The following is a 27,210-nucleotide window of genomic DNA, read 5'->3' as shown; positions in this document are numbered from 1 at the left end:
TTGGGAAGAAAATAAGAGTGGGGAGCAGTGCTGGGCTGTGAGGGAAGTTCAGAGCTGATGGAGGGCCTAGGGGAATCCCTGGGAAGGAGGTCTAGAGGATCCTGAGGTGGCTCCAGGGTGGTCTGGGGAGGTGATCCCAGGTTGGTCCTGGAGTGGGGCCCAGAGGGGAGTTCCAGGGTGGTCCCTGGAGGATCCCGGGATGGGGGTCTGGATTGGTCCTGGAGTGGGCTCTGGGTGGGGAGTCCTGGAGGATCCCGGGGTGGTTCCTGGGGCTCCTGGGTTGGTCCTGGACTGGGTTCTAGGTGGGGGTCCCAGAGCGTATCCCTGGAGATCTGGGGGCCCACTGTGAGCTGCCCCCTCTGTGCACAGGTTTCTGCGGTGCCTGCGGGAAGGGGACGGGCAGGGGGCGGTGCGGGAAGGAGGCAGGCACTGCGGACAGGACTGGGCGGTGCGGGAAGAGGCTGGGCGGTGCGGAGCGGGCAGGGAGTGGTGTGGGCAGGGCTGGGCGGTGCGGGAATGGGGCAGGCGGTGCAGAACGGGCAGGAGGCGGTGCGGGCAGGGAGTGGTGTAGGCAGGGCTGGGCGGTGCAGAACGGGCAGGAGGCGGTGCGGGCAGGGCTGGGCGGTGCGGAGCGAACAGGGGGCGGTGCGGAGCGGGCGGTACGCGATGGGGTCCCGCCGCCCGCGGGCCTGACCCGCCGGCCCGGCATGGCAGGCATCATCAAGAAGCAGATCCTGAAGCACCTCTCCCGGTGAGGCGCTTGCTCCTCTTCCTACTCCTCATCCTGCTCATCCTCCTCCTGCCGGGGGGCTGCAGGAGACGAGGCTCCGGGCCTGGGGGTTTGGGGACCGCCGGGCAGCGCCTGTGGGGAACTGCCGGGCCCGGCGGGGGCTGAGGGCCTGTTCGGGCTGTGGAGCCGCGGGGCCGGGGGGTGTCCGAGGGTCAGGGGGTATCCGAGGGCCGTGGGGACTGTGGTGTCCGCGGGCAGCGGGCCCAGCCTGCCCGGAGTGGCAGAGTCAGAGCTCTCCGAGCCCAGCCGGTGCCCCGGTGTCGCGGCCCGGCGGGGCCGGCCCTGAGGCACGGGCAGCGAGAGTTCGCGAGGTGAGGGGGGAACACGAACAGCCCCGGGCTGACACCGGCTCTAGGGGGGTGTTGGCGTTGTATTCCGTCATTTTCAGTGAAGTTCATCCGAGGCGCTGCGAGGGGCGTTGAGGAAAAGGGGGTGCTCCCTGTGTGAGGCTCTGCCGGGGAAACGCAGCTGCGGCCGCGGCTCTGCCACTGCTCGGGGCGGGCCTTGGGCACATAGCGGTGCCTCGGTTTCCCTTCACGAGGAAAGAGCTGCCTGCGTTATCTCATGGCTGTGGGCACGACCTCGCTGTGAACCGCTGCGGTGTCGGAGGAGCGTGAATAGAAAGGCGCCGTGGCTGTGAGGGTGCAGGTGAGGGCACAGCGCTTTGTCCTCTGTGCTTTCTGAGCAGCTCCTTCCCATCCCTGCTGCTGGGTACGCTCAGGTGCAGAGTGAGGGGCCTGAAGTGACCCGTGTGGGGTCAGTGCTGGTGTGATCCTTGAATCCCAGCCCTCTGAGGTGGATCCTGGCAGTCTGGAGCCCCAGAGCATCCCCACACACCCTGTGGGCAGTGCAGGGTCTGTCTTGGAGTCACCAATTGCTCCATGCTCCAGCTCGCTTGGGATTGTCCCAAAGGAGGACTGTTGGAGCTGATGGTGGAGCTGCTGTGGGTGCTGGTTTAAATGGGTTTCTGCCATGCCTGACATCCCAAGCCTCCGAGCTTTCTGTCTCATTCACCTCACGTAGGGGTGTTGTGATCAGTCCGTATTCAGCCTCCTGGTAAGGAGGCATTGAAATATTTTGTAGCACGGAGAGGTGAGTGAGAGCAGTTCTTGACAGGGGATGAAACAGAGCTGGGTGCTCCTCCTGTGGGTGATGTTCTCATGGACAATTCTCTTTCTTCACATAAATACAATTTAGCTGGCGTTTCCACTTAATTTTGCGTTTCAGTCTCTCCTTACCACTGTTACAGCATATTCTTACCCAAAGTGCCTCTTTTTCCCTCTGATTAGGCCTCTTCTTAGTGTTCACCTGTGTATCATTTGGGCAGTTCCAAGAACAAGGAGTCCCAAAACAGTCAGCATTTCTGCCTGCTTTCCTACTAGCTAGACTTTTTTGTTTGGGGGATTGATCTGATCCCACCCTTCACTTGTCTGAGAATTGTGGATCTTTGCAGAAATGCAATTTAAACCCAGTTTAATGGTGTATAAAGAAGATTAAGTTTTTTGGTTCCAGTTTTGTTTCTTCTAAATGCCTCATCTTCACCCTCCCTTTGGGTTTTCTTTCAGCCACGCTGGTTTGCCTGGAAGAATTTTGCTACTGAATCATTAATCTGCCTTTATTTTCTTCTCACATTTGCATATGAAATAATTCCTTGTTCTCTTTGTTGTGTCTCCACTCGGAGTCCTTTCTGCACGGGGGTGTGTTTTTGTCCCTCTTCTATGTGGAAATTTGCAGGAAAGCTGCCAGGAGAGGCAGCTGGATCAGGGAAATGTGAATGAAGTGTTTCACCTGACTGTTCCTGTAATCCCATGTCACATGTGTGACCGGATGGCCGTGGTGGTCACGGCAGGGATCAGTATAGCTGGGCTTTGCCCAGTTGGGAAGGTATTTGACAAGGCTCAGCCTTGTGGAGTGCTTCAGCAGCTTAAATTCCTAGAGCAGGAGAACCTAAAAACTTGCAGAGCTTTCGCCATCTGTGCCTTTCACTCCTTTGTCCTATATTTAGCTTGGAAAAGCAAACAGGATGAGGTGGTTTCAGTTCTTGCTGCTTCCAGGCAGGCACAGGGCTGCAGTGCTGGGGAGTGTTTGGAGCCCAACATCAGGGGCTCCCTGAGAGCTGCCTGGGCATTGGCTGCTGGCTCTGAGCAAGGTTGTGTTCCCCATCCTGTAATTATTCATGGAAGCACGTGTAATGCTTTAAAATAAAATCAGTGAGCTGCCTTTACCTCTTCCTGGCCTTATTTGAAAGTAGCTTCTCGTTGTCTTGGTTTTGTTTTAAACAGTGTTGGTGTAGCCACAGCAGATCTGTGTTCCCAGGGTGTGACAAAGGCCCTGTTTATCCACAAGCCCAACTGCCTCGACTTCATGTGCCACTTTGGGATTTGAGTTCTCAGCACTGCAGTGGAAATCTGTGCCAAAATGGCTTTTATTTAATTTCGTTGGAGAGGTTTATCCCTTGCTGCCTATAACAGCTGCTTTGTGACGTTTTCTTTTGGGACACGTGTTGAAGCTTGTGAGCTTGTGGAGTAACAGGCACAAGGGACATGGCTTCCAGAGGAAATGCAACGTGCAGTCCTGCTGGGAAGAAATAAAAGCTGGTGTCAGCAGAGGAGCAGCTGGACTGGGGTTTGGGGATAGGTCTGAACACTGGGGAAGGAGACCATAAATATGTCTCACTGTGACAGGGACCTCAGAGAACTGCAGCTGAGGAGTAACTTTGGGAACCTCTGAAAGGAGAGTGAAAAGGGAGCAGAGGGGAAATGAGAGAGGCATTAACAATAGCAGAGGTGTTACCAGAGAGGAAAACCTGTGTGGAAAACGAGACCTGTTTGCAGAGGAGAGTGCAGAGCATGTGTCGCCGGTGCAGGCAGATGTGTAACAGATGTGCAGCACAGAAATGAACGGATAGCAGATTGTGGATCTGACAAACTGTCCTCAGCACAGGATGGAGCCACCTTTTCAGGTAAGTGAGATAGGCTTCAGAAACGGAATTACAAATACTGTTAGAGTGCAGAGCAGGGGAGCAGCATGTGCAGGGTGTAACCCTGAGGTTCTTATCAGGGCAGGTCAGCTACTCAGCCAGGGGAAATAATGTCATGGAGCTCCTCATAAATGGTGCTGCACCTCAGTGGAGGAAAAATGGAGGAGTGCCTCTCTATTCTAGGGATTAGGGCTTTTATCCCTTTTTCCAGGCAAGGTTGCCTTGACTCCTGCCCTCTGTCATTTGCAGCTGATGGGTAAGTGAAGAGACCAGGCAGGCTCTTGGTGTAGTTTTAGTTTGTTCTGGACCCGTTTGGCAACAGGGACCCGTGGCAGCGTGGGCTCCTGGGGGCTGTTGTTTTCCTAGCTTGGATGTGAGGATCTCGGAATCCCTTCCTGTCCCTGAAGGTGCCTTTGGCATTACCCTTTCCATGCAGTTGTGCTGCCTCTGTGCCAGCACAAAGAGCTGAGAGCTGGCTCCCAGACCCAGCACTGCACTGTGTGTGACTCCTGCCTGTTCTGCACTTGGCCTTGGGGCTGTCTGGGACCCCTTGCTCAGGGCTGGGTCTCCTCACTGTCCATCCCCACCATCAGGAACTGCACTCAGGCTGAGGCAGAGCAGAGAAAGGCCTTTGTATTTGTGGTCATTCTGCCAGGGGATGAGAGACTCCCTGGGATCAGGATGGCAGAAATTGGATGTGCTATCTCAGGAGGACCCATCCCTCTCCTCAGAAAAGGTGGGCAGATGAGAAAGAGCCATTCTTCCACCAAGAAGATGGGATTTGTTCTGTGCCACTCAGGAATCATTGGAATGGGCTCTGTGGCTTGCACCAGGCAAGTCAGGCCATGTCACCAGCTCTACCTTTGCCCGGGAGTGTGGGGAATTCCCTGAAGCTAAATAGCACTTTTCCCCCTCAGCTTGGATTTTTTGTCCAAATGCTGCAGTCTGGGCGCTGCTGTCAGAGAACAGACCCTGAATTCCTGCTCTGTTTGCCTCTGCCTTGTCCTGAAGTGTTTTGCAGCATCGCTGCGTGCTCGAGCACTGTGCTGCAGCTGTGTCCTTGCTGCAGTCACAGGATGGCACATGCAGCTCGTGAGGGCTGTGGGACACCCTTAGAGTCACAAAAAGCTATTGCCAATAAGAGAGATTTGCTTACTACCAACCCTTCAGGCTTCTCCCAGTTTCCTGACCTTGATTATAAATTGCCTGGAAGCAATTTAGCAATCATGGTGGGTAAGGAGGAAAGCAAAGAAATTACATCTGGAAATGGCCTGAGGAAGCTACAAAATCTCAAGTGATTTAGGCAGCAAAACCTCTGACCAGCTTTGCAGTTTTGGCTTCAGCTGCTTTAATATCCCCCTTCAGTGATCAGGGAAATTTCTGTGACGATCTCTAAGATGATCATTTGCCTAAAATAGCTGTTGCAGCAATGGGAAGTACATGAAACCACAGAGCTGCCAGCTGTTAAATGCTGATAAAAACCGTTTCTTTTCTGTCTGCACAGCGTCCTGCTCCCGCGGTTCAGCATGTGCTGTTCAGCCAGGTAATGGTTCCTTTGGTGCCCCAGAGCCCAGGGTGGGTCCAGAGCATGAAGCAGATTGTGGCAGGACTTTATGAGGCAGTTTATGAGGAAGGAGTTCTGTCAAGTCTCAGCAGCTGCTGCTGGTATAGCACCAAACCCCTGGTGATGAGCTTGTCTCTAAATTCTTACATGCCGTGCCCAGCAAAGCATGTAAGGCTGGATGTAAACTCTTTGCTCAGTTTTAGTTTGGAAATACCTTGTTTTCCCAGTACATTTTGATGACTTCTTTTGCTCTTAAAAATTTTAATATAGAGGAATTCTTGATGGCAAGGCAGGACCCCAAGCTATTATGGATGAAGTAACAACACATCTGCCTCTTCTTTACTCAGGAGAGGGTGGGAAAAAGGAGTGGACACAGACAGGACGTGGCATTTTCCCTTCACAAAGTCTTAAGTCTTCCCTTGTAAAGTCATGGTTGCTGTGCTGCGCTTTGCTGGGAGAACCAAGTGATCAGTTTTATGGAGCTGCTGGGTGCAGTGTGTTTCCAACCTCTTCTCCTGAGCTCCAGACACGTGTGTGCCGTTTCTGGAATGCTAAATAGCCTCTTGTTGCAGCAGAGGTACATTACACTTGAGTAGCTCAGGAGGAAAATGTGTCCAGAGCTCCTTCCCTGCAGCTCTGGGCTTGCAGAGCCCTGTGCTGAGCCTGTGGAACCTCTCTAGAGCCCTTCAGCCTCACTGATGGAAAGAGGCAGTTAAAAGGGCTCTTCTTATTTCTCCTGGACTCCCTGAGCCCTTGCCTCCCCTGCAGCTGCTCAGTTGAGTTGGAATTAGGTAATAACCTGTTTGTTTCTGCACACTGGAAACAAAAGTGATTGCAGGACAAAGAAGTGGATCTTTGGACTAGTGCTTGTATTTATTAGGTTTCTTTCTATTATTCTTTCATCTGTTATTTGCTTGAGGATTAGATTTGGGAAATTCCCTGGCAAGTGCTGAGGTTTTGCATTCCAGATTTGTTGAGAGCATGGTGCAGCTGGCATTTAAACGTTACTGAGTGTCCAGGCAAGGAGCTGGAAATAGCAAAGCAGCTCTTCAGTGAAGGTGGAGTTCAGCCCCTGGTAGAGAGCTGGATCTTCTCCTCTCAGATGAGTTCCTACTTTGCTTTCCAGGGCTCCCAGTACCCAGTAAGGTGCTGGTGGCTGTGAAGCAAGGAGCCTCTCTGTGTTCAGAATGCTCTAGAGAAATATTTGTTGAGACAAGAAAGTGTCCTTGGTGCCAAGGGAGGCTGCAACCTTCGGGAAGGAATGAGCTGGAATTCTTCTCTGTGTAATGGTTTTGTCTGATTTGCTTGGAAATGCTGATTTTCTCCCTGCGAGTTTAACTCTGAAGTGAATTCCTAAGCCTTCGCTTAGCCTGGTTGTGTTGCAGGAGGTAACACAGAGCCAAGACAACCCAATTACTTATCAGGATGTTTTGTGTTTGCCCTGGGATGGCTGAGAGGCCCAGCCTTTCATTCAATGCAGTTGAAGCCTGGAAAAACAGAAAGCTGATAATGGAAAGGCACCAGCAGTGGCATGTGTGTACAGGGACACCAGATGTGCCTAAATCCATCCTGATAAGGAGTGTGGGACAGGCTGGTACCTCCTTAAGTGGAAACTGCCCTGTAACCCAAGCAGGGTGAATTTCTCAGGCTGATTGTCCACTTGGGAAAGTGTTGCTGCCTCCCAGGATATCTGGGGTGCCCAGAGCTGTGACAAGTGATGAGATGATTATAAATGTGGTGCTTTCTGTTATCTTAACAATTGGGAAGTTTGGTGTTGATTGGATTCCCTTAAACTCTAAATGGCTTTGTGCCAAGAGGGTGTGATACCAACTCCATTTCATACTGTGCAATAATTAGTCCCATCCTCTGCTAATTCAGTGAGTTTCTCTTCCTCCTGTGCAACTCTGCAGAGCAGCTGTCTGCCCACTCTCAGACAGAATGCTAACACTCAAAGTTCGAGGAGGTAAAATGGCTTTTCTTCCTGAAAAAGCTTTTAGTTCTTCCTGTGCGTCTTCGAGGCAGCTATTTTTTCCCTTTTTACAGAAGTTTTGGTCACTTGCCCAGTTTTATTTCCTCCAAAATTATTTCTTAGTTCATCCTCAGTCATGTGTGCTGCACTTAAAGCTTCTGCTCCTACCTGCCTTGAGAGCAGCCCTGATTTGGAAAGTCACCGACCTTTCCTTTTAGCAGTCGTGAACCTTTAGTTCTAGTGAACATACTCTTTGGCTTCTGAGATAAGAGGTTTTAATTTGAGGTGAAATGTCACATCACAGAGATTTTTGGGTTGCAGAAGATCTTCCCAAGGAAGATGGAAATCTCACTAAGTGCCCCATCCAAAACCAAACCAGGCAAGACTTGAAAAGATTTTTGGGAAGGAGCAAATCTCTGTTGGTCAGAATGCAGTTGTTGGGTGGTTTTTTTCCCCATGTCCAATTCCTGTCATAGTTGCTGAAATTACATATTTATATTCCAAATCAAAGCAGAAAATCCTCATCTCTTCCCTTGCTGTGACCCTTGTGGAGGCAAAAACGCCCATGGTTCCTGGGCTGGTTTCCCACTGAGCTGATCAGTTCCTCCTTTCTGCCTTACCTGTGTTTGGACGGACTTTCCAGCTGCTCCCTGCAGCTGTGGCCGGTGTCACAAGCCATGCACTTCCTTCTGCCAAGAGATTTTGCTTGTCATTAAGCAAAATCAAGGTCACTGGTGCACAGCTAATTAGCTCTCCCATATAATAGCCATAGTGACAAAGGTATTAATAGAAATGCTCATGTGGAGCTGGGGGTGGTGGCTGTGTACAAGAGCCAGTGATGGCTGCAGGACTGCAGGGAGGAGGCTGAGGCAGAAATTGAGTATTTGAGAAGAAGGTTCCTGATCCGTGTGGCAGCAGGGTAATGAGACAGGGATCTCAGGAGAAGTTTTATGATTTCAGATGTCTTCTGACATTATCTGTACATGCATTTGCTCAGTTGGAGACAGTGTGGCGAGACAGCTACAAATGTGAACATAAATTTATTTATGATTCTAGCCTGGCTTTGGGCCAGCGGTCAGATTTACCCAAATTCCTCTTGCAATCAGTGAGTTTGTGGCTTCTGGATATGCAGGCTGAGGAATTGGGCAGTTGTTTTTAGTAGTGACATCATGTTTTGATATATATTCAAGTTGATGATTGAGCAAATAGATTTTCAGGGTTGACTTTTGTCACAGTAATCCCATCAGGCTCAAAAGGAGTGCTGCCCTGTGAGTTTACTGGCTCAGCTCTGCTTGACTTCTGATGGAGCTGCAAAAAAAAGAAAAAAAAAAAGTGCAAATATCCTCTGGTGTCAGTTTTCCCAATAGCCACCATTTTCATTCAGTTTTCCCTAAGCCAGCAGCCTGTGCTGCCAAGGGCGTTGCTGTGGGTGAGTGTGAATGGAGAGAGCCTGCCAGCGAACATCTGACACCTTCTGCTCTCGCTGCTTTTCCTCTCCCCTGGCACTGACCAAAGCAGGTAACAGCAGAGACCTGGCACCTGTGAATTGAGTTCTCAGGAACTCTCACCTGAGGCCTCCTGTCTGCCTCATGTCTGACACGAAGGTGATGAAATGGCTCAAATGTGGAGGTTATTCCAGTGGAAGGTCTGGGATCCCTGTACAGGGCAGCAGCTGAAAGCAGGGTTAGATAATGGACAACATACCCCGAGAAATTTGGGCCGTGGTTTAAAAGAAAGAATCTGTTTCCATTTGAGATTTAATTTTTTTTTCCGAAACCTCCAGCTTCTGTTGCCCCATCATGGGTGGGGTCTGTCAGCTCTGTTTTGGGGGTGGAATGGCACATTTTGGTGCATCTGGAATGCCTCATGAAAGGATTCTTTAATGGAGTCTGGTAGCACTGGAGTTGGGTTTGGTACCTGCCCAGCAGGATCTCTGCAGCCTTTCCCTGGAGATGGTGATAAAGAGTTGCTTGGTTTGGCTGGATCAAGTTTCATACCTCACTCTACACTGTGTCTTGTTTCATAGCTTTGGTTCCTCCACGGTGTGCTGGTATTTTTGATACACCTACACACTGAAGGAAAGCAATGCCTGGTTCAGACATGTGCTTTTGTTGCCTGTAATCAAAAGAAAAAAACCCCTCGTGTTAGAATAGTAAAGTAAAAAGCAGACCTTTATTTGGAAGCTTCCAGGTGTCCTGGTGGTGATGGGAACACCCGGAATTGAATTTCTACAATTCTATAATGTTAATTAATTAGGATATCTAACAGGTACATCCGATAGGAAATTGAGTTGCCCCAATAACCCACCCCTGGGTCAGCCCCTTGGAGCTGATCCAAGGGGTTCTCTGCCCCTGTTCTTATTATGCCTTGTTGTAGATCTCCTCCTTGGAATAACACTAAACAGTATTTCAGGAATGTGTTTAGGAGGTCAGCTTACTGTTCTAAAATGTAGGGGAAAAGGGTACGAAAACTACTGGAACTACAGCCACGATTAGCAATCTACAAAGCTACAAATATATGAAATCTATATAGAAAGCTTAAGCATCCTTCCCCCCCTCTAGAGACTTGACAATAGAGAGTTATTGGCAACACTTGTGCTTTTCTTCTGCATTAGCAGTTGAAAGCAGCTTCCCCTCTGAGCACTCTTATCCTGGGATGAGGCTCCCAGCCCAGGGATGATCCTTCAGTGCAGGTGTGAGAAAGCTCAGCCAGTGGGAGCTGATCACTGTCCACGCCAGCTTTCCAGCTTAAGTGCTGGGTATTACCCACCTGTCCCTGTTGTGTTTGGTTTATTCTTAGCATCCGATCCTAAGTGGACACAGTGACATCAGCTTTCAGCAGAGCTGGTTCTCTGACACAGCACACGAGTGCCCCTGGATTGCCTCTGGAGCTGTTTGCTCTTACTTTCAGCCGTGTCTGGGTTTGTGGGTGCTCACAACAGGACTCCAGGCCCAAATCATACAGAGTCTCAGTGCTCCCTGCTAGTGGAGCAGCTGTTGGAACACACTCTGGAATTTTCAATTTCTTGGTGTGGATGCCGAGAAGCCAGGTTAACCTCAGCCACCTCCCTGGGCGTGTTCAAACAAGAAGCCTTTGGTTAAAGGGATGACGGGTTTGAAGGGAATGTGCAGCCTGGCAGGTGTTGTAAGCTTGGTCTGAGCTGTCATCGTGTCCCTTTGGCTGGGGAGGAGGGGACAGCAGGGCCCAGGAGCTGTCTGCAGGGGAATGGAAGAGCAGCAGTGAGCAAACTCACAGCTGTGTGCTGCCCTCCCCTTCCAGCAGTGCTACATCAACAGCACAGGGTTGACACCAGCATCTCAACATATCTGTCAGACTTTCTCTTCCAACAAAATGTTTGCTTTGGAAAGGCCCTTTTGCCCCTGGAAGCCCTGGGCTGATGCTCAGCTGCTGCTCCAGTGCCTCAGCCAGGTTTGTGCTGCACCCCGAGCTCCTGCAGTGGCTGCAGCACCTGCATCCTGGCAGCGTGGCTCTGGTTCCTCGTCTCCTTCTTGAGCTGTGGCTGTTCCAGAAGCTCCTCATGGCTCTCCCAGAGCAATTCCCACACTGTGGGTGCAGGGGCAGAGCGAGCAGGGCAGTGTGTGACTGGGAGCCTGCTCCTTACACTGACAATAGGGGCTTTCTTTCCATCCCGCTCTCTGGACCACTGTACAGAATGAGAATTAGCATTGGCATGGAGGAATGTGTGAAATAAGCCCTGGATTCAGTGGTGGGAAAGTTGTCTGGCAGGAACTCTTCAAGTTGGAATCTGGTGACGTGGGAGTGCAGCCCCCTGCTCCCGTGGTGGCAGCTCCTGCACAGGAGCGAGGTTTGATGGAGACAGGAGGGGTTCTGCTGCCACAGAGGGGTTCTCTGACATGGAGAAGTGTTGCTAACACTTGTACAGCCTCTGTGAACTGCTGCCCTCTGAACTGGCTCCTCTGCTTCCTCAAGAGCCACTCTGATTTTAATGAAGTCAGAGACTTTCACACCAGGATCCTCTGCTCTTGAGCAGTCCTGCTGCAAGTGTTTCATCCATGCCACTGAAATCTCGGGCACATGAGGGATGTGAAGGGCTGCACACAGGGGAGGTGAAACACTGGCAGCCCTGGGGAGGAGAAATTTCTAGCACAGAAAACAGAGGAGGGAGCTGGGGCAGTCTTGGCAGGAGAGATGCTGTTTGGCCCTGCTGACCAGAGAGCAGTCTGGGCTGCAGTGGTGGTGTTAAAAAGAGACAGCCACAGAAGTTGTTCATTAATGATCTTTTGCTTTCCTGGGTGAAAAGAATCTAGAGAATTAAACTTTCCCCCGCTGACACGGCAATTCTGGGGGTGTAAAACTGCTGAGCTTTTGGAGTTTGGCTTTGGTTTGCTTTGGTTTTATCCTAGGGCAGTTTTGCTGGTTTCCAGGATCCAGAGCTTTAGAAGGAAATTTTCAGTTTTTCAAATCTGAATTTAGTTTAAAACAAAAAAAATCCTCCAAATGTCAAAGTGTAGAGATGTTTTTTTTTTCTGGTACGACCAACTTGCCTTGGGCTTAACAATGTCAGAAAGGGTTTAACAAAACAGCAAACAAACTCTGGTACTAAAATAGCTCTGAAATGCTCCTGCAGTCTCAGCAGCTTTGCTGGTATCTGTTTTCTAGTTTCCTCTTTCTTCCCTTGTAGGTTTACCAAGAATCTCTCTCCAGACAAAATCAACCTGAGCACGCTGAAGGGTCAGGGGCAGCTGACCAACCTGGAGCTGGATGAGGAGGTGCTGCAGAATGTGCTGGAGCTGCCCACCTGGCTCGCCATCACCCGGGTCTACTGCAACAAGGCCTCCATCAGGGTGAGCAGAGGCAACTTTAAATGGATGAAGTTATCCATTTACAGGCAGAATCGCTGAGATTGTGCATGGACTTGCACTTTGCACACTGAACTCTTACAAGTTCTTCCTCCTTGTGCTTTTTAGAGCAAAAAATTGTGGTTATTTAGTTGTTATAAACTGCCAGATTATTTCATTGTACATGGTATTAAGCACTGTTGCATTACATGAACTCAAAAGTTTTAAGGACATCAAAGAGACTTTCTATAAAAGAAATATGATTCTACTCTGCCAAGTGACAGTAAAAATGAGCTTGTCTTACTCATCTGATGTGCTCTGTTTTTAGAGTCAGATCTGCTCAGTTTAGTAACAAACATTTGTTCTTCCTCCTACAAGAACTGCAGAGTGAATGTTCCTGTATGAAAATAAAATGGAGCTTTTTGATTTGTGCACAGTCTTTAAAAGAGTTGTGTGACTTCCAGTAGCAGCAGCAGTTGGTTGTAAACTCTTAAAGGCCAGGAATGTTCCCCATAGCCGAATTTGACCTGCAGAATATCTGTTACTCCTAATGATATATGAGATCCAAAAGCTCAGCTGGGTTTGTAGATCTGGTGTCTGGAATGTCTTTTCCCTTGTCTGTGTCTCTGTTTGACCTGGATACAGTGAGACGTTGCAGATATTTCTCAGAGAAATGGGGCTCAAAGTTTGGGCTGAGGAGGTTTCCTGCAGTTTCTGAAACTTTCCAATACAAAGATCATTCTGATAACCTCAACTTTATAATTTCAGATCCAGTGGACAAAGCTGAAAACACACCCAATCTGCCTGGTAATGTTGCCTCTCTTGCTCTCGTCTTCTTTCCCTCCTTCTTCTTTTCTTCTTTCTCTTCCTCACTTTTTACAATCTCTTCTACTTGAGAAAAATTCTGGAGAGGGAAACCATCAAGTGCTCAGATTTTCTTTGGACCTGAATCCTCCAGCCCTTAGCACATAGGGCCACGAGTGCCCTCCCATGAGTCCCTCATTTCACTGCAGGATGGAGCCACATGAGCTCTCAGGGAAGTCCAGGGCAGCCCTGTGCCTGTTTTTTGTTGTTTGTTTTCCCCACTCCCTGGGTTTCAGGTTACCCACTGGCACTGATGGTGTGAGAACTTTTACACATGAGCATTGAGACTCTAGAGTTGGTTGTCCCTGCCCTGGAATCTCACCCCAGGGCTGGTGGGCTGAGCTTGAGGCTTGGTGTGGTGTTCATGGCTCCCACGTTGTGTGTCTGCAGTACCTGGACAAGGTGGAGGTGGAGATGAGGACGTGTGAGGAGCCTCGGCCGCCCAATGGACAGTCCCCCATCGCTCTTGCTGCTGGACAGAGGTCAGACCCCGAGCCCTGCAGCTTCTCCCTGACATCCTGCTGGGGTGTGGGGGCTGCTCTTCTCCTTCATTCACCACTGGCCTCCCTGCTCTCGGGTTTAAGTGCCTTTGGTGTTGCTTAAAAGCCTCCCTGTCTGAGCCTTACCTCTGCCATGCCTCCCATCATGACATGAGGGGATCTTCTCTTTGCAGTGAATATGGCTTTGCTGAGAAGGTCGTGGAGGGGATGTTTATCGTTGTCAATTCCATCACCATCAAGATTCACTCCAAGGCCTTTCACGCTTCTTTTGAGCTGTGGCAGCTCCAGGGCTACAGTGTGAACCCCAACTGGCAGCAGAGTGACCTGCGCCTCACCCGCATCACGGACCCACAGAGGGGAGAGGTGAGCCCTTGGTTTAGTGCTGGGGTCACAGAAGAAAAGTGTGATGGATGACTTTTCCTTGTTTCACTTCATGTCTTCTGAGTGTTTTGGTGGGGTTTTTTTTAATCCTTGAAGTTGTGAAAATCTCAGCATTTTCCTGTTTTTCTCCTCATGGGCAGGTTCTGACGTTCAAGGAGCTCACCTGGCAGACCCTGCGGATAGAGGCAGATGCCACAGACAATGGTGATCAGGATCCTATCACTACTCCTCTGAGACTCATCACCAACCAGGGGAGAATCCAGATCTCTCTCAAGAGAAGGGTGAGAGTTTTCTCCATGCTTTGCAGGATGTGGTCTCACTGCCTGGTGCAGAGATGATGCATATTTCCTCCCACAGTCCTCAACAGCCCTTCTCTCCCTTCAAAAATGTATGTCTCCGTGTTTTCTGTCAGAGACAGCTGTGTTCTTACCAAATGTCAAAGCAGTTTCTTTCCCAGGGGAGGATCTCGTGGATGGAGTGAGTTTTTCAATCCCTTCGAATATCCCAAGGAGAGCTATCATCTCCTTACTAGGAGCTGAAAGCCTGGCAGCCTGATTTGTAGCTGTCAGTGAAAATGTGGTGATTTAAAAAAAAATAAAAATTCCACAGTGAGCAATTTGTCTCCTAAAGAGGAGGTGGCTTTGACTACTTTCCATCTGAGAGGAGGTGCTGTGAACATGCAACAGATACCATCTCTCAGAGGAGTTTCACAGCAGCCTCCCTTCTTTCTGCTTCTGTGTTTTATGAAGACTCTATGTCTGTGGAGGCAATTTTTGAAGTCCTAACTCCTTCCTTGCTGTTTCAGACCAAAGATTGTAATGTGGTGGCCTCCAAGCTGATGTTTCTGCTGGATGACCTGCTCTGGGTGCTGACAGACTCTCAGCTGAAAGCAATGATGAAATATGCTGAGTCTCTGAGTGAAGCCATGGAGAAATCCGCTCAGCAGAGGAAAAGCCTGGCACCAGAGTCTGTACAGGTGAGTGAGTTTGGATGTTGGTCTGCCAGGCAAAAGGACAGTTTCTGTTTGTGTGGCATCTGGCCCATATTCACAGCATTTTCCTTGATGGGAACTCAGGTCAGGTCAGTATCATGTGGACTGTGGGCTGCTATGGGGTAGAGAGGTGACCAAATGAGTGGGATTCATTGCCAATAAAATACATTTTCCAAGTTAAGGGTGAGGGAAGAGGAATATTTTCTGCCGCAGCTGGAAGCTCCAGGGAAGCAGGGGTGCACACATAGTGAGGTTGCACAGGAGGGATGGGGAATACTTGGCCTTTTTAGCCCAGGAATCTTAAAACATCTTCCAAGAGAAGTGCATGCAGCTGGCAGAGCCACAAAGGATTTTGCTCATGAGAGCACAGGAAAGGTTCCAGATCCTGGGGATCCCAATTCAATCCTATAAACCAATGCCTTACAGGCTGAAAGATTTGCATGAGTTGATTAATTGCATTATAACCTCTGTGTTTCCCCTCTCTTCAAGTTCTCACTGAGCTTATCCCTCTCGCACAGATCACCCCCCCTGCTCCCAGTGCCCAGCAGTCCTGGGCTCAGCCCTTTGGAGCCAGCCCCAATGCCACCAGCATTGGGCAATACTTTGACAAGCACGACATGAAGGAATCCTCCTACCACCTGCTCATCTCCCGCCTGGACCTGCACATCTGCGACGACAGCCACGCCCGGGAGCCAGGTCAGGAGGAGGGAAAACGGCAGCAGAGGGAAAACAACAACCAAGGCAGTGATTTTTGTGTCTGAAGGAAGGTTGGGAAGCACTGGGGTTTTGCAGTTTGGGATTTGAGTTTCCAGGCTTGATTCTTACCACATAAACAGTTGATTCAGGTGTCCTTCTCCTTGCCTAGGATAAGATTTTGGTGCAGATTCCTAAAGATGGTAATGCAGATTCCTAATCCTGGCTGTGGTGTCAGTTAATCAGTGATGGTGTTATAAATACATATTATGGTATTAGCTTCTTGCAAATATTAAGGTAAATACTATATGTATAGTGTTAAAATAGTTTTTAAAATACAGTTTTCTTTAAAAGTAACATAAACTGATAAAGTGTCTTTATAAAAAGTGAACAACCTACTTAATTAAATAACACCCAGTAAAGATACCTACTACTAATATACCATTTACCAACACCGTCCATCTGTAAAAATTAAAGACCACAACCCAAATTAAGACTAATAAAAAAAAGAAATTAACGCCACAATCAAAAAACACGCATGCTCTAAAAAGGCAGACTCAAAAAGTAGCCGTGTAAAACAATTCTTAGAATATAAAAAATAGTTTATAGAAAAGTTTGAAAATATATAATAAGTCTATAAATATACAACAAACTAATAAATTTAAAGAGTGTCTCTAAAACAACAAATGTACTCTTAACTAAATACCAAAGACCCAGCCATTATAGCCTTTTACTTTATTGTTTGTCTCTTACTGTCTTTTATTAAACCTTTTAAAATCTACCAAAAAAATAAACTTCGTTTTTCACAGTGGCAACCAGAGCAACGTGGTTCTGAATTTTCCTAGATCAGGGCTCAGTTTGCAGAGCTGACCATGGTTTCTCTGCTCTGTTCCTCACAGGTGCTTTGAAGCATGGGATGTTGGGTGGTGCCATCCAGCTGACCTTCAGGAGGATGGCTTTTGATTATTATCCTTTCCACAGGGCAGGTAGGGAGCATGGGGCCTCACAACCTGAGGAGGGGGATAAAAAAGGCGTTTAAAGAACTGTTCTATGATTGCAGGGTGGACTGGAAGAAAGAAACCACATTTTTAAAGCTGGGATGTTTGCTTTTCTGCAGGAGATGCCTGCAAGCATTGGGTGAGGTACAGTGAAGCAATGGAGACTCGGGGACAGTGGGCAAAGAAATTGGTCAGTGAATTTCAAAGTAAAATGGAGAAGCTTTATGAAGAAACAGATCCTGTGTTTTCCAGGACTCCATTTTCTCCTTTCAAAAGGAAACCAGGTAATGCTATTTGATAAAACAGGAAAAAAGCAGGAGATGGTACCAATTTTGCTCCATTCAGCAAAATCTTTAGTTGCCTGTCCCCAGCTGAGCAGGCTGATTTTTTGGTGCAGGAATGCATAGCATTCTAAAAGTCATCAATACAATGGCAGAGGAAAGTGGCTGGGAGAGCACTGCAGCAAGGATGGACAGGCTGCAGTGGATTATTGTTGAGTTTCTCCATGAGATACAAGGATGAAATTACATACTTAAGACCTGGCTTAGGAATGTGTTCTCTTGCCACAGAACAGACTCACCTTTCACAGTGTTCTTCCTTCAAAAGTCCTGAGTGTTTCTCCTGCCCATCTGCGTTCATCCATTTCTAATTTTGGGGCTGTTAGTTGTGCTCAGTAAGCACAGAGATTTGATGGTGCAAAGAAGGTGACTAAAACCCCGCTGGTTCTGCCTGTGTGTCCCCACAGACCCTCCCCAGAGTCCCCAGAAGAGCCCCCCAGAGAAGGGCCGGGCTCCTCCCACGAGTCTGCCGCGGCTCCGGCACCCGCCCTGGCACCGCCTGCGCTCCAGCTGCGTGCTGGTGAGGGTGGATGACCTGGATGTGCACCAGGTAGGGAGCTCAGCACTATCTGCAGATGGTAGTGGCACGTCTGAAAAGGAAATAGTGTGATTCAAGATATGATTGAAAGAATCATGAATATCCTACAACATCCAAAACGCTGCCTGGAGAACCTAAATGCTGTTATGATGTTGCCTGTAAAACTTTTAGCCCAAGAGTGAACTGCTGATAGTTTTCATGTTCAGAGGGAACTGCATAACCACAGGTTTCTGCCCTCTGTTCCTATCTAAGCTTAAACCAAGCATTAGGCAAGCCCAGTGTAAAATATTCCATGCCTTTGAGAAGTCATTGAGGATGTGGATTGACAGAGGAGGCTTAAATCTCACCTCAGGCTTTCTGTCCTGGATCAGGCCCTGCATCCATGTGCTCTGTATCCATCCAAGAGCTGGTTTTGCTCTTTGTAGCACCAAATACTATGATGGACTTGCCAACATGCTGCTGATCTTGCAGACAGCTGTACCAGATTTCTGTTCTGTTTGTTCATGTCACCTAATTCTGCTTGTCACAGCTCTTACTAGCAGTGACAGAAGACACAAAGAACTAAATTCCCTCAAAGGAGAGGAGTTGGCAATATCAGCAGATAGAAGAAAATTATATTTTTGCTTGAAAGCAGTTGTATGTTTGATGTGTAAATGAGGCAGATTGAATATAGGCAACTGTGGGGTCACTGGGACACTTCGGTTTGCCAAGTCTGAGTTCTGCACAACTGCATTTCATTCTGTTTTCAGGTCTCTACAGCTGGGCAGCAAAGTAAGAAACCCTCCACCTTACTTTCCTGTAGTAGAAAAATCTTCAAACTCCCTGACCAGGTCTCTGCAATCCATATTGAATTCACAGAATATTACTTCCCAGACAATCAGGATTTTCCAGGTAATACATCAAGGTTAGCACCTTCTTTCAGAAATTTCTTAAAGTGTCATCAATGGTCTAGATGTTTTAACCCTGTTAGATATTCTCTGTCCATTGTTGTTTAGTTTTCTGATGGATTTTTTTATTCCTGTGGGAAGGTGGGATGGAGTTTGTGCACAATGTGGAAGCAGAGCTGTGCTTGCAGGAAGGAATTGCAGCAGCTGCTGTTTGCCCAGTTCCCGGGGTTCAGCTTTACTGAGAGCCCTGGAGCAGGGCCATGGGGTGCTCTGGGTGCTGTCCCAATGGGTCACCTTATTCCTCTGGGTGCACACAGCTGCTCCCCTTCCACGATGGGTCTCTAGGGGTGGTGAAGCCACTGCCTTGGTGCTGTCAGTGCAGGTTCTGCACTGAGCTGCAGAGTACCCGAGGGGCCTTTCCTGCTATCATTAATGTTTCCTCCTAGTTCCATGCCCAAACCTGTACATGCAGCTGAATGGCCTGATGCTCACCCTGGACACACCAAGTGTGCTCTGGATAAACCTCTTCTGCCTGGATCTGTGTCGCAGCCTGGAGCAGTTCAAAGCCATCTACAAGCTGGAGGACTCGGGCAAGCGGGATGAGCACGTGGATGTGCGGCTGGATGGCTTCAGGCTGAAGGTGCCATTCTTTTCCTTCCTTTTCCAGTCTTCAGTGTTCTCTCAGTGAAAGGAACACGAGACCAGGACATAGCTGGAGTCCATACTGAGGAGACAAACCTGCTGCCTTCCTCTGGCTTTGCTCTGTCTGCCACTTGTGTTGGTTTTGTTTGGTCTGTGAGCAGTAAAGCTGGAGTTTTCATCCAGAATAAACCTCAGCTATTCTTTTTGTAAAAGCCAAAACGAGGGACGTGGGGCTCCAGGTGACTCTTTAAAATGCTGTTTATTATATCCAGATGATACAACAATTCATGGGTGGTGGGTAACAAGAGCCAAGCCCACAGCAGTCAGCAGCAGCTGTAGGCTTGTCTGAAGCCAACTCTAGTTCTGCTTACAATGCATTATATATTTTTCGTTGCAGAGCATCTTAAAACATGACAACCAATCGATACTTTTACTATTACCTATAGCCTATTGTAACTACTAACATTACCATATTCATGGTACTAAATTCCAGTCACAAAAAGTTAGTATGTTACAGTTTAAGCTAGAAGTTGTTTTTCAGTTTTCTTGCAATGGAAAATTTTGAGATCTTTTTTCTACTTGAAACATTGGCTTTCTTGCTTGCCTGTGAAAATCTTTTTGCTTGGTAGAAACATCTTTTGTTTGAGGTGGATTTATCCTTTGCTCTGAGTCATAAAAACCCCTTCCAACTCATTTTACCCTTTGGCTTCTTAGTTAGCTAGTAAGACTGGCTCAGCAATTCTTTTATTCTATATCAAAACTTGCTATCATTTCTAGTCCTTCTTTAGATTCTACATTCAAAGATCTTTCTGCTATACATACATATTCCTGTCGAATCTTTATCTTTCCCAACATCCTTTCTCACTCGTGCCTTGTCGTGCCTCTTTTCCCCCTGCAGCTCAGCATCCCCGTGGATAAGAAAGTCACGGATCACCGGGACCGCCCACAGGCCCTGTGTGTTTGCATGTCAGAGGTGACAGCCACCAACACCCGCCACGCTCCCTCCTGCAGCTGCCAGGACCTGCAGAGCCTCTTCCGTCAGTTCGCAGGGTCAGAGTTCTTCCACTCCAGCTACGCCGCGTTCCCCCGGGGGCGGGACAGGTTCAGCCTCCTGCACACCCTGTTCCTGCGCCACGCCTACCAGGTGGATGACAGGCCACAGAAACACCCAGGCTTTCCCCCGCTGCCTCACAAAACCTCTGCCTCTGAGGATCTGTGGTCTGTGAATTTCAGTGAGCTCTCCCTGGGCTTTGAGGGGGCTGAAAGCTCCAAGGGCAGAGCCCTTAGCTTTATTGACCCTTTTCCCCTTTCCATATGGGCTTGCCTGCCCAAGAGGTGGGGGCAAGCTCAGATATCTAAACGACAGGAACTGGCCACCTCTGAGGTGAAAATCAAACCTTCTGCTAGCTTTAGCAACCACTCCAAGAATGAGAACCTCTCCAGGGAACATGGTGTTTGTCAAAGATCAAAGACTGACCAAGATCTGAAGAACATCTATAAGGCTCCAGACACGATGGATGTCTTGGGAGAATCTGACTGCGAAGTCGATGATGGGGTAGACAGCAAAGAGCTGGAAGCCTCTGCTGATATCCACGTGCTCATGTCCTCCTCTGTCCACGTCAAAATTCGGCTCAACCATTACCAGTACTTGGTGCTGCTCAGGATGAAGGAAGTTCTGCAAACATTACAGGAGCAGCTGGCCAAAGATACCCAGGAAATGACCGGGTCTCCTTTAGATCCCATGTCTGCTTGTGTGGGAGTTATGTTCCACAGTGCTGAGGTGGCCCTGCTCATGACCCCTGCTCCAGGCTCTGTCGTGGAGCCCACATCCCTGGACTCGGACACAACCAGCCTGATCGAGTCGGAGCTCTCACCCTCAGACAGCAAGGAGGGGCTGGCAGGTGATGAGAAGGAGCTGAAATCAGAGAGCAGTTCGGAGAAGGGCTTAGGCAGCACCTCAGAGCTCCCAGAGGACAGTGGGATCCAGGACGCTGGTGCCAGTGCCCCGCTGGAGACGCTCCCAAGATCCGCGAGCGACGGAGCCCTGAGTGCAGCTCCCCGTGGTAAGGGCGCAGAGGAGAAAGGCTTGATAGAGGAAGCACACGAAGCTGTGGAAGCCCTGGTTGCAGAAAAATCAGCAGAGACCAGCAGCCACCCTCAGAGCCCCCCTGCTCTCCCTTCCAGCCCAGCCTCGGACACGCAGCCCTCGGGCAGAGGAGGCGTCGCCCTCAATGGCCAGGCAGAGCTCATCCCGCTGCGGAACATCGAGGTGGAGCTCTCCAGTGCACTGCACATCACCAAGGACGCCACCAAGGAAGCTCTGCACGCCACCATGGACCTCACCAAGGAGGCCATGTCCCTCACCAAGGACGCCCTGAGCCTGAGCCGGGACAAGATGACCTCCACCATGCAGAGGATGCTGTCCCTGCCCCCGGCCAGGTGAGCAGGCCAGGCTCCCTGGCTGCAGCAGAGGGACACAGAGGCAGCTACTCCCTTTCTTCCCATTGTATTTGCATTGGAGATGGGTTAAGTGTCTCTTGGGGCTGTTCTGAAGATACTGAAGTGTGACTTGCAAGTGGTCAGAGACCAACGCTCAGATAATCTGCAGGCTCAGCTGCCTGCCTTTATCACTGTTTTTTGTTGGGTTTTTCTGTAGGGATTCTGTGCCCAAGGCAGAGGAGGGAGCAGTGACCCCGGGCGGGGTGGGCACCAGCCGGATGCGTTTCTTCTCCATGAAGAGGACCTCATCCCAGCATTCCTTTGACACCACATCCGTGGATGGGAGTGGCCCCGAGGATGGTCTCTCAGTGGACAGTGATGGCAGTGATGGCTTCGTGATGCTCACAGATTCTGGTAAAGCCCTTGGCTTTTCCTCTCCTCACCCTCATCTCACAGGGGTGATAGCTTTGTGCCACAGGCAGCTCGTCCATGCTGTGTTCCTATGGAATCACTTTTGCTGCTCCTTGTTTCTGAAGATCTTAAGGAGTTGCCTCACAGTGGCTCTTTCTGCTTTTGTAGGTGCCTTTTCTCTGAGATGAGGAGGGTAAATCAGTGTGGGGTGACTCTGCACATCTCAGGGGTGTCCTGAGGGCTGTGGGGGCTGAGATGTGCTGGTGGTGGGTGGTACAGAGCATTTAGGAAGGGCTGGTTGGATACTGGGTACTCTGGACATCTTTCACTTCAACCCTGTCTTGCTTAAACTTTTCTGAGGAGCTGGAGGGACCTTTCCAGAGGATGGCACCTCCAGAGAGGCCACAAATTCAGGCAGATGCTGACATCAGGACTTCTAGAAAAAGAAATTGAATTGAGTTGTTGTTACTTCCATTTCAGAACCCAGCCTGGACCCTCTTCCTTCAGGGCAGCTTCCTCAGGCCCACAATGACACAGGCAGCAGAGGCAGCCTGGTGGCAGAGGACGAGAGTGGAGTGTCCCCTGAGGTGAACAGCTCCACGTCCCAGAGTGAAGACCCCAGTCTGCAGCTGGTCAGTGCCTGGCACTGGGATTCTGTCCCTGAGGGGCTCTGGAAGTGAGGTGTTTGCTGTAACCAATGAGCTCTTGGTGGCTGTTCCAGGTGTCTGTCCTCGTGCTGAAGATGAATGATGTGAACTGTGCAGTAGAGGTACAAGGAGATGATTTGTCTGTGGCTTTACAAGTGATGAACGTGGTTCCAGAGCAGCTGAACAACGTTGGCATGTGGCAGTTCCTGCGTGGCTACGTGGGTAAGATGCTGCACTGTTAGAACAGGCTTTTATACCAGCCTCCCTCAGGGAATATTCCATTAACTGGGGCCTCAGTGTTTGGGGTGGTTAGGATTGAACACAACTCATGTGTGAGGGTTCAGATCTGGCATTTAAAAGATGTTTCCCAAGTGCCTACAGTCAGGCCAAGTGCCTGCCACAGTCAGGCTCTGTGGTGCCTAGTAATCATTGGTTGGGATTTTTAAAATCCCAAATTTTAAAATGCTAGGATGCATGAAATGAATTAAAAGAGTGAATAAAGTATCTAGGGAAGTTGTGAAGTTATTCCTGCTCTGAGAAAAATGCTTTCAGTCTACAGTACTTCCCCTAAATTTGAATTTAAAAAAAACAAACCAAACCAAACCTAAAAACAATCAGCTATCCCCCCCAACACCCCAAACAAAACCAAAAGCAGCTACAACCCCAAACCTGAAGTGAAAGTGTGAGCAGTTCCCAGGCCGTTGATCCTGTCTTTCCCAGTCCTGCCAGTGGCCACGATGGAGCGAAGGGATGACTCTGGAGAGTGAACCAGGGCACTGGGGCAGCTATGGAGGCACTGTGGAGGGCAGCTGGGACAGTTCTGGGGGGAAGAACTGGGGCAGCTCTGGAGAGTGAATGGGGCACTGAGCCAGGTCCTGAACGTGCAAAACGGGGTCAGTTTTAATGTGTGGTGAGAGAGGGATGTGCCTGGGACTTTAAATGGTCCAGCTCCAGTGCCAGTTCAGTGATGTGGGCTCTTAGTTCTTGGAAATTTGGATTTCTCTCATGTGAGGGATGATGTCAGACCAAGATCACTTTGGCTGCTTGACTGAAATGGGCTTTCCATGATGCCATTTCTGAGCTGATGTCTGATCACTGGCTTCCCATTGTGCAGCGAGATCTCTCTGCCCCAGCTCTAGGAGACCCAGGTGTGGAGAAGCCCGCGAGCCCCGAGGCCAGGCAGCCCCATCCCGAGGTGTGCCTGCGCCTGGAGTCGGGTCCGTGCGCGGCCGCTCACTCGCCGCTGGCCGAGCGCAACGGCTTCCTCAGAGTGCTGCTCCACAGCTCCTCCACAGAGCTCTGCACGTCCTGCCTCACCAGCCTGGGACCCTTCCTCGAGGATGAAATCATCCCGGAGGTGATCCCCATGGAGATAGAGGTGGTGGATGCCAAAATCACGTTGAAGGTGAGAGATTCCTCCCAGGGCAGAGCTCACTTCAGGATTTCACTTGGGAAAGGATGCTTGGGATTGCTGGGGGTCTCTGCAGAGCTTTTCGTTTCTTGAGACTGTTTGGTTTTGCTTCTAAAAGCTGCCCTAGAGATGAATGAGGAAGTGTGTACCTGTAGAGCCTGTACAAAAAGCCAGGCCTTTCCCTAGGGTGGACTCACTCTTGTGAGTCTGGCAGTGCTGTTGGTCAGGAACGCTGCTCCTGAGGAGGCTGCAGGCAAGGGAAGTCCTTTCAAGAGCTGTCACAGCTGCTCATCCCTTCTGTGCTTCATGTTTCTCCAGGATGACAGCCCCCCAGTGTACCCCACCTCCCCTGGCCCTGTCCCCATCACCTTGGCAATGGATCATGTCGTGGTGAGGCGCAGGGATGACGGCGTCTTCTATCTCACAGGTCAGTAACACCCTGGTTTTATTGTCCCTCTGCACCCCCAGGATGTGCTGGATGGGGTGGTTGCTGCAGGGAAGGATGGGCTCTGAGGTGGGAGCAGTCCCTGGGTGTGTTTCCTGCTGTGGGAGCAGTCCCTGCCTCTGTTCCTTAGTGAGAATTTGTGTCTAGTGTTTCCTTAGACACACACAGATAGGATCTGTTATTACCTTTTAGTTTCTCCATTTTAAAAGAGGAAAGAGAATTTTATTTCCCTGTGTAAAAAGAGGAGGGGGGGGGAAAAAGAAGGAAAGAATTTTTTTTTTGTTCTGAGAGCCCTGTTGTGTAAATGTTCACACCTGAGTGGGTTCTGTTGCTTTCCAGCTTCCCAGGGGAAGGACTCAGTGAAACAGGAAAAACCTGTGTCAGTCTCTGAGGAGCAGAAGGCCCCATCAGAGTCTGTCTCACCAGCCCCAGCAGCAGGAGCACGCGGGCTGCAGGTGAGTCACTGCTGCCTGTTGCTGTCTGGACAACAGAGAGCTGGAAATTGTCTTGTGCCTTTGTGTGTTTGCAGTCCTGAGCAAGTGTGGTGAGCTGCAGGAAGGGAGTTCCCCGAGGAGCAGCCTGTGCCTCCTACTATGAGTGTTTTTGAGGAGTGAGGGCACCTTGCCCAGCATGACCTCACTTGTTCCATTTCAGAATCTGGTTGGGGTTTGTTTTCTGATTAGCTCCATCTTCCACACTGTCTCCAGTTCCTTGTCAGATAAACAGGAATCAAGAGGTTCCCCGAAAGAGAAGTTCTGTCGTTGTGGTTGTGTCTCACTGTGCAATTCATCCCAAAAGCTCCTGCTTTGGTTTTCCTTGGAGCAGCTCCCTGTGTACCTTGAAGACTCCTGCCTTGTTCTCTGCTTGTCTCTTGTAGCTCAAGCAAGTGCCAGAGTTGCAAAGGGAGCTCCAGACCATGAAACTGGCCCTGGCAGAAGCCAACATGGACAAGGCTCGCCTTCTGCAGGAGATCAGGAAGTACAACCCCCTGTTCCAGCTCTGATGGTGCCAGCATTGCCAGGGACAGGGGACCAGCACCAGCAGGGCAGGTTTGGTCATTTCGCTGCCAAACGGGTCCAACTCCAGGACTGAAACCAGCTGTGACTGCAGAGACTGGGAGAGGGAGGGAGGGGGCCTGGCTGAGACAAATGGGAGGAGTGAGAAGGAGTTTGCTCTGTTCTGGCCTGGGAGTGCTGCACTGAGCCAGGGCATGGTCAGCCCACAAACATCAGGTCAAATGCCAGGGGATACCCCGTGTCTCCTCATCTGTGGGTGGCTTTCAGCCTCCTGCTTTTGTGCTGACATCTGGAAATGGTCCATGTTGGAGTTTCTGCTTCTTTCACCCTTCCTTGTGTTCCTGCCCAGCTGTGCTCGCCAGGTGCTGCCAGCACCTGGGCAGTGACAGAACAGGGGTGGCAGAAGGGTCAGGGCTCTGCTGGGAGAGCAGGACTGCTATCACCTGGAAACAGAGATGGGATTTCCCACTGTGGAGTGAGGGCACGCAGCTCACTATTCCCACAAGAACAGGGTCAAGATAGTACAGAAATTCCTTCAGATTCCAGTAATTCCTTGTGTGGAGATGGATGCAGTGTAGGAGACTTAGTCCACTTCATTTCCACTTAATCCCACGTTTGGCTTTATTGATGCAGGAGTTAATTCCTTACAAAGCACTGTTTAAACGTTAGGTTTACTATGAAAGAATGGGAGGAGGGTTGTTTCAGTCTCAGAAGGAGATGACCTGAGTGTTTTTTGGGATGCACCTTGTCCTCAGAGCTTTGTGTGCCCGAGTTCCCCCATGGGGAGGGGGAGAAGCTGTGGCCGCTGAGGAAGGAGCTGTGGGGGTTTTAGCACTGGGTGGAATCTTTCAGCAGGGCTGAGGGGCTGCCTGGGATGGGACACCAGAACCACCTGCCAGCCCTGATCCCAAAAGGAAAACACTGGAACACACCCGTGTGGAGCAGCTCCCTGTGAGCACCGCTGGGAACTGCCCAGCGCCCACAAGCAGAGCCGGATTTTGTTTCACCAAACCTTTGTGCTGCTCCCTCTCCCTGTGGGGAGCAAGAGAACTGCTTGCCTGAGGTGGAATGCCATGGTATTCCTGCTTTTTCTTCATTAATTGCTTGAAAATGAGAGGTTTCTCTCTTCTGCTTTTTCAGATTTTCATAACATTTTGTGTGAGTATGGGAAGGGTATGCCAAGGGTTTGCCCAGCCCTGGTGCCCACCTGCAGGGTCCCCACAGCTCCTCCCACGTGTGCAGGCTGAGCACAGCTAGGGCCAGGTTGTTTACAGCAAATTCCTTGCTCCAGCAACTTCAGTCAATGGGTTTTGTTGACGAATTCAAGCATTTCTTTTGCCATGAAAACTCAGTAAAAAGGACTGTAACCCAAAACCCACACACGTGGGAGGACAAAACCTCTTGGATCCCCACAGATTGTAAATATCAAAGTTTACTTTATGGAGCCTCTTATTTAAGGATTCTTCCACTGTTCCAGTGAGAGCCCAGGGAGTCCTGGCCAGCACAAGTGCTGTGGGAGACCAAGTGGCTTCAGCACCTCTCATAGGGTCCCTGGAAGGGGACAGGGGCAATGTGCAAGTCTGAACTTGAATTTCAGTTTTAGGCAGTATTGGAACTTTGCTGCAGTTTGTTTCCACTGATGCATTTATTGGTTCTATGAACCACGAGCAGAATTAAACTCATTAACCTCCTTCCAGGCTCAGGCCTCTTTTCCTGCTTTTCCTTCCCCTTCCCAATGCTGCTGTTTCATGAGCAGCTCCTGGATTTGGAACACTGGATTTGGAAGCACAGCTGAGCCATGACTTCAGATGTCCCAGCTCCCAGCACGTGTTCCCAGCCCTGCCCCAGGCTGGGAGCAGCTCTCGGAGCACCTTGGGTCACACAGT

The 27,210-nt window shown here is 49.8% G+C and overlaps 1 protein-coding gene across 5 annotated transcripts; it reads left to right on the top strand.

Annotated features, from left to right (window-relative positions):
• Positions 1-646: 646 nt before the first annotated feature.
• Positions 647-27,015, top strand: BLTP3A (bridge-like lipid transfer protein family member 3A). 5 transcript variants are annotated; one of them, XM_014872729.2, is made up of 21 exons: positions 647-751; positions 11,967-12,129; positions 12,892-12,930; positions 13,378-13,469; positions 13,661-13,850; positions 14,009-14,149; positions 14,674-14,844; positions 15,378-15,555; positions 16,452-16,538; positions 16,670-16,834; positions 17,296-17,438; positions 18,176-18,317; positions 18,760-18,953; positions 19,854-21,394; positions 21,612-21,808; positions 22,286-22,437; positions 22,527-22,674; positions 23,586-23,857; positions 24,182-24,290; positions 24,648-24,763; positions 25,186-27,015. In XM_014872729.2, exons 1-21 carry the CDS (start codon positions 708-710, stop codon positions 25,309-25,311), a joined length of 4,410 nt encoding a protein of 1,469 aa, XP_014728215.2. In that variant the 5' UTR covers positions 647-707; the 3' UTR covers positions 25,312-27,015. The 5 variants fall into 5 exon arrangements, 4 of the variants coding, with proteins under 4 accessions (XP_014728215.2, XP_088036636.1, XP_088036635.1 ...); XM_088180510.1 differs by lacking the exon at positions 647-751 and adding an exon at positions 1,215-1,438; XM_088180509.1 differs by lacking the exon at positions 647-751 and adding an exon at positions 3,110-3,752.
• Positions 27,016-27,210: the final 195 nt, after the last annotated feature.

Source organism: Sturnus vulgaris, chromosome 29 (assembly GCF_052056855.1).
Source record: "Sturnus vulgaris isolate bStuVul1 chromosome 29, bStuVul1.hap1, whole genome shotgun sequence".
Classification (NCBI taxonomy): domain Eukaryota; kingdom Metazoa; phylum Chordata; class Aves; order Passeriformes; family Sturnidae; genus Sturnus; species Sturnus vulgaris.
Note: the sequence above shows the minus strand (reverse complement) of the source record. Positions and strands in the feature narration are given on the sequence as shown.

Bases quoted from the DNA above. Each gene is read 5' to 3' on its own strand.
- BLTP3A (XM_014872728.2), top strand. From the start codon at position 3,902: ATGGTGCTGCACCTCAGTGGAGGAAAAATGGAGGAGTGCCTCTCTATT. The intron at 14,845-15,377 runs GTGAGTGAGTTT...CCTCTCGCACAG, and splicing joins TGGCACCAGAGTCTGTACAG to ATCACCCCCCCTGCTCCCAG. The intron at 23,858-24,181 runs GTGAGAGATTCC...ATGTTTCTCCAG, and splicing joins ATGCCAAAATCACGTTGAAG to GATGACAGCCCCCCAGTGTA.